The 4,691-nt window shown below is 50.7% G+C and overlaps 1 protein-coding gene across 1 annotated transcript; it reads left to right on the top strand.

Moving 5' to 3' along the window:
* The first annotated feature begins 2,290 nt into the window (after nucleotides 1–2,290).
* Nucleotides 2,291–4,234, top strand: LOC105477824 (KH domain containing 1 like). Its single transcript, XM_071096856.1, has 3 exons — nucleotides 2,291–2,490; nucleotides 3,430–3,612; nucleotides 3,939–4,234. Exons 1-3 carry the CDS (start codon nucleotides 2,379–2,381, stop codon nucleotides 4,028–4,030), a joined length of 387 nt encoding a protein of 128 aa, XP_070952957.1. The 5' UTR covers nucleotides 2,291–2,378; the 3' UTR covers nucleotides 4,031–4,234.
* Nucleotides 4,235–4,691: the final 457 nt, after the last annotated feature.

The following is a 4,691-nucleotide window of genomic DNA, read 5'->3' on the forward strand; positions in this document are numbered from 1 at the left end:
TTTGTTTCAGTAAATACCTGTATTTGACTAGTACATTCTGTTCAGTCTTTTTTTTTTGAGACGGAATTTTGCTCTTGCCCCCTAGGCTGGAGTGCTATGGTGTGATCTCAGCTCACCGCAACCTGTGCCTCCTGGGTTCAAGCGATTCTCTTGCCTCAGCCTCCTGAGTAGCTAGGATTACAGGTGCCCGCCACCATGCCAAGGTAATTTTTGTATTTTTAGTAGAGATGGGGTTTCACCATGTTGACTATCAGGCTGGCCTTGAACTCCTGACCTCAGGTGATCCACCCGCCTTGGCCTCCCAAAGTGTGGGATTACAGGCGTGAGCCTCCTCTTCAGTCTTTTTTTTTTTTTTTTTTTTTTGAGGCGGAGTCTTCACTCTGTCGCCCAGGCTGGAGTGCAGTGGCACCATCTCGGCTCACTGCAAGCTCCGCCTCCCGGGTTCGCGCCATTCTCCTGCCTCAGCCTCCGGAGTAGCTGGGACTACAGGCGCCGGCCACCGCGCCCGGCTAACTTTTTGTATTTTAGTAGAGACGGGGTTTCACCGTGTTAGCCAGGATGGTCTCGATCTACTGACCTCGTGATCCGCCCGCCTCGGCCTCCCAAAGTGCAGGGATTACAGGCGTGAGCCACCGCGCCCGGCCTCCTCTTCAGTCTTAAATGCTACTTAAATGCTACTGTGCAGTCATTATATTTTCACTATGTATATTTTGTAACAAAATGTATATGAAAGACCAAATGTTTGCGGATGCAGAGAACATTCTCCCGAAAACCTTGTGATCTGTGGATTCTGATAGTGGTATAGATCTGAACCTCATAGATGAAACTCCTAATGGCTGACTTTGTCTTTGGTAAAAGGGGAGGCTGAAAACTGAAAAATCACCCAAAAACTTGCAGTGGGAAGCTGACAGGCCAAGCTGAATCTTCCCTACCAAACATGAACGTCTCCTGCAATTTTATTTTTTAAATTTTTTTAATTTATTTTATTTTTATTTTTTTATTTTATTTTTTTTTTGAGACAGAGTCATGCTCTGTCGCCAGGGCTGGAGTGCAGTGGCGTGATCTCAGCTCACTGCAACCTCCCCCCCTGGGTTCAAGTGATTCTCCTGCCTCAGCCTCCTGAGTACCTGGGGTTACAGGCGTGTGCCACCATGCCCCGGCTAATTTTTTGTATTTTTAGTAGAGACAGGGTTTCAGCATGTTGGTCAGGCTGGTCTGGAACTCCTGCCCTCCTGATCTGCCCACCTCAATCTCCCAAAGTCCTGGGATTACAGGCATGAGCCACCGCACCCGGCCGCAAAATATGTTAAATACTCAAGATTGCTCAGTGATTGTCACTCAACGAGATGTAGAAAGTCTATTCTGGCATTCTATGACAGCTCGGCCGGGCATGGTGACTCATGCCTGTAATCCCAGCACTTAGGGAGGCCGAGGCGGGGAGATCACGAAGTCAGGAGATCGACACCATCCTGGCTGACATGGTGAAACCCAGTCTCTACCAAAAAAATTACAAAAGATTAGCCGGGCGTGGTGGTGGGCGCCTGTAGTCCCAGCTACTTGGGAGGCTGAGGCAGGAGAATGTCATGAACCCGGGAGGCGGAGCTTGCGGGGAGCCGAGATTGCGCCACTGCACTCCTGCCTGGGCGACAGAGTGAGACTCCCTTTAAAAAAGAAAGAAAGAAAGAAAAAAAAAGTACATTCTGTAACTATATTTGAAACCAGAGATAACATTCAGCAATGAAGACCACATTAGTCTCTCAACTTCCTAGATAAATTTACCAGCATAATTACCAAATTGCCCCATTTTAGAGAACTAGCTCCTACTCCTTAAACGCGCCTTAGACTGCCCTAGTCAACTCCTACAATGGGCTCCTATGACACCATCCTATCAAGTTTATTTTCCTGTGTTGTTTGCTCTCCCTTGATGCAACACACCAAATAAACCCAGTCGTGTTGGAATACACTGTGTGGTCATTGGGTGGCTGCCGACACCTGTGCAAATCTACGGAGCCCATTTGGAGGCTTCCTGCACCTCCATACCCTCAGCCCCTGCCCTGGTTCATGCCAGTAGGCATGCTCCAAAATCGTTTGAATTTAGAGTGAAGAAAAACTCCTGATTCCAGGGCATCAGAAAGCCAAGCACTTATCAGATGATTAAGTCTGACTTGAAAGGATTAAGCTCAGAGCAGATAATTACTTGGAATGAATTATCTTGGGAAGACCTGCGGGGATTGGACACCCACCCTAAGGTGGATCAAGGGGCGGGTTGTTTGAATTCCTTATTAAGCATAGAGCCTAGGCCCTTCCTCGCTTTTCCAAGTCTTTTGCCAACCAGTTTCTTAGACTTGCCCCTATTCTGAATCAGGTGGGAGCAGAGCATGGACATGGGAACAGGTGCTCTCAGCAAGGAGCCGTGGTGGACCCTACCCGAAAACTTTCATGCTCCAATTGTGTTCCACATGGAAGAGGACCAGGAGGAGCTCATCTTCGGTGAGTGGCCTTTGCCGACGTCCCCTCCTTCATCTGTTTGTTTTTATTTTTTTGAGACAGATTCTCGCTCGTGATCTTGGCTCACTGCAACGTCTGCCTTTTGGGTTGAAGTGATTCTCATGCTTCAGCCTGCAGAGTACCTGGAATTACAGGCTCCTGCCACCATGCCTAACTAGTTTTTGTATTTTTTGTTTGTTTGTTTGTTTTGAGACAGTCTCCCTCTGTCGCCCAGGCTGTAGTGCAGTGGCGCCATGACGGCTCACTGCAAGCTCCGCCTCCCGGGTTCTCGCCATTCTCCCGCCTCAGCCTTCCGAGTAGTTGGGACTACAGGCGCCGCCACCTCACCTGGCTAATTTTTTGTATTTTTAGTAGAGATGGGGTTTCACCATGTTAGCCAGGATGGTCTCGGTCTCCTGACCTCGTGATCTGCCCGCCTTGGCCTCCCAAAGTGCTGGGATTACAAGCGTGAGCCACGGCTCCCGGCCTAGTATTTTTTTTTTTTTTTTTTTTTTTGAGATGGAGTCTCTCTCTGTCTCCCAGGCTGGAGTGCAATGGCGCCCTCTCGGCTCACTGCAAGCTCCGCCTCCCGGGTTCACGCCATTCTCCTGCCTCAGCCTCCCGAGTAGCTGGGACTACAGGCGCCCGACAGCACGCCTGGCTAATTTTTCGTGTTTTTAGTAGAGACGGGTTTCGCCGTGTCAGCCAGGCGTGTGTGGAACTCCTGACCTCAAGTGATCTACCTGCCTCCACCTCCCAAAGTGCCGGGATTACAGGCATGAGTCACTGCGCCAGGCCGGCCTCCTTCATCCCCTTCTCGGTTTTCAATCTTCCCCTCTCCTCCCACCTTCATGAGTCACACATCCCTACCCTCAAGGCCACTTCCCCATCCCCCAAGGACTGGTGGCTGACAGTTCCTCTTCTCACCTCTTGTGCTTCCAGGACTTGATGACATATACCTTCGCTGCATTGAGCTGCACAGCCACACCCTTATTCAGCTGGAGAGTTGTTTTACAGCTACAGGCCAGACTCGTGTGACCGTAGTCGGACCACCAATGGCAAAGCAGTGGCTGCTGCTCATGTTCCGTTCCGTGGGGAGCCACTACTCCAAGTGTCACGCTCAAGGTAGGTATCCTTGGCTGAACTGTGGAGGGGAGGGCTTGATGGTGGAGTTCTGGCTGTGTTGTGTGGCATCTTGGATTCGTGAAGAATCCCTTGTGTGGCCGGGGAATCCAGGTGCTCTTCCCAGAATCCATTGGGAAGGGAAGGGCTCATTTTTGTGGCATGCGATTGCTCAGAGAGGAAAGGGTAGCAGGGAATAGTAAATGGGTTACCTTGGAAGACCTGGGCTGGGGTGACATCCTCCCTGGAACCTTCCTGGTGGAGTCCGGGCCTACCAAGAGCCCCAGTAATGGACTGTGGTTCATCAGCCCCAGGCAATTCTTTTGCAGGTCTGAAGATGCTCGAGCGTGTCCGAAGCCAGCCCCTGACCAACGACGACCTGGTCGCCTCCATTAGCCTGCCACCCTACACCGAAGACTGATCTCCCCTGGGAAGCGGGGATGAGAGGAGAAGTCTTGGCTTCACTTTTGCTGAGAAAGACATGAAAAACAATGAAGAAAGTTTGAATCTGTGGCCAGACCTGCCCCTCTCAGGCCTTCTAGGCATGTGTCTGAGGCAAATCTCCTGAATGCAAGAAGTGTTATTGGTAAAGCAATCCAATAAAATAAGCTACCTATGATGCAAAGCCTTCTATGTGCTGTCCTCTTTCCTTAGGATGAACTATTCAGTCCTGAAGGGGATTCTCTGGACAAGTGCTGAGGTCTGGGGACGCCCAGCCCAGGGAAGGAGCCGGGTACGAAAGTCAGGGCTTTCAGGAACTGCTCCTCTCAGGCCTGGAGCCTGGTTAGGCTTCTCTGAGTTGAGTGAAAACGGAGGCTGCTGAAAAGGGACCCTCCTAGGATCCCCAGGGTTTTCCTGGACCTTGAAGTGCAGACAAATGGGGAGAACGAAAAGGTGGGAGGAAGGGTCCAGATAGAGATGGAAAGTGTTCCCACCCCAACTACCTGGTGAAGTAGACAACCAGGGAAGCTGGTGAATATGAGGTAGCCAGCATTGTCCCTGATTGCCCAAGTTTGTGGGTGGGGTGAGAGTGGACGGGGTGATTTTCAGGGAGCTAAGGATTCCGAAGTCCCTCAAGCCAT

This window comes from Macaca nemestrina, chromosome 5 (genome assembly GCF_043159975.1).
Source record: "Macaca nemestrina isolate mMacNem1 chromosome 5, mMacNem.hap1, whole genome shotgun sequence".
Taxonomy (NCBI): domain Eukaryota; kingdom Metazoa; phylum Chordata; class Mammalia; order Primates; family Cercopithecidae; genus Macaca; species Macaca nemestrina.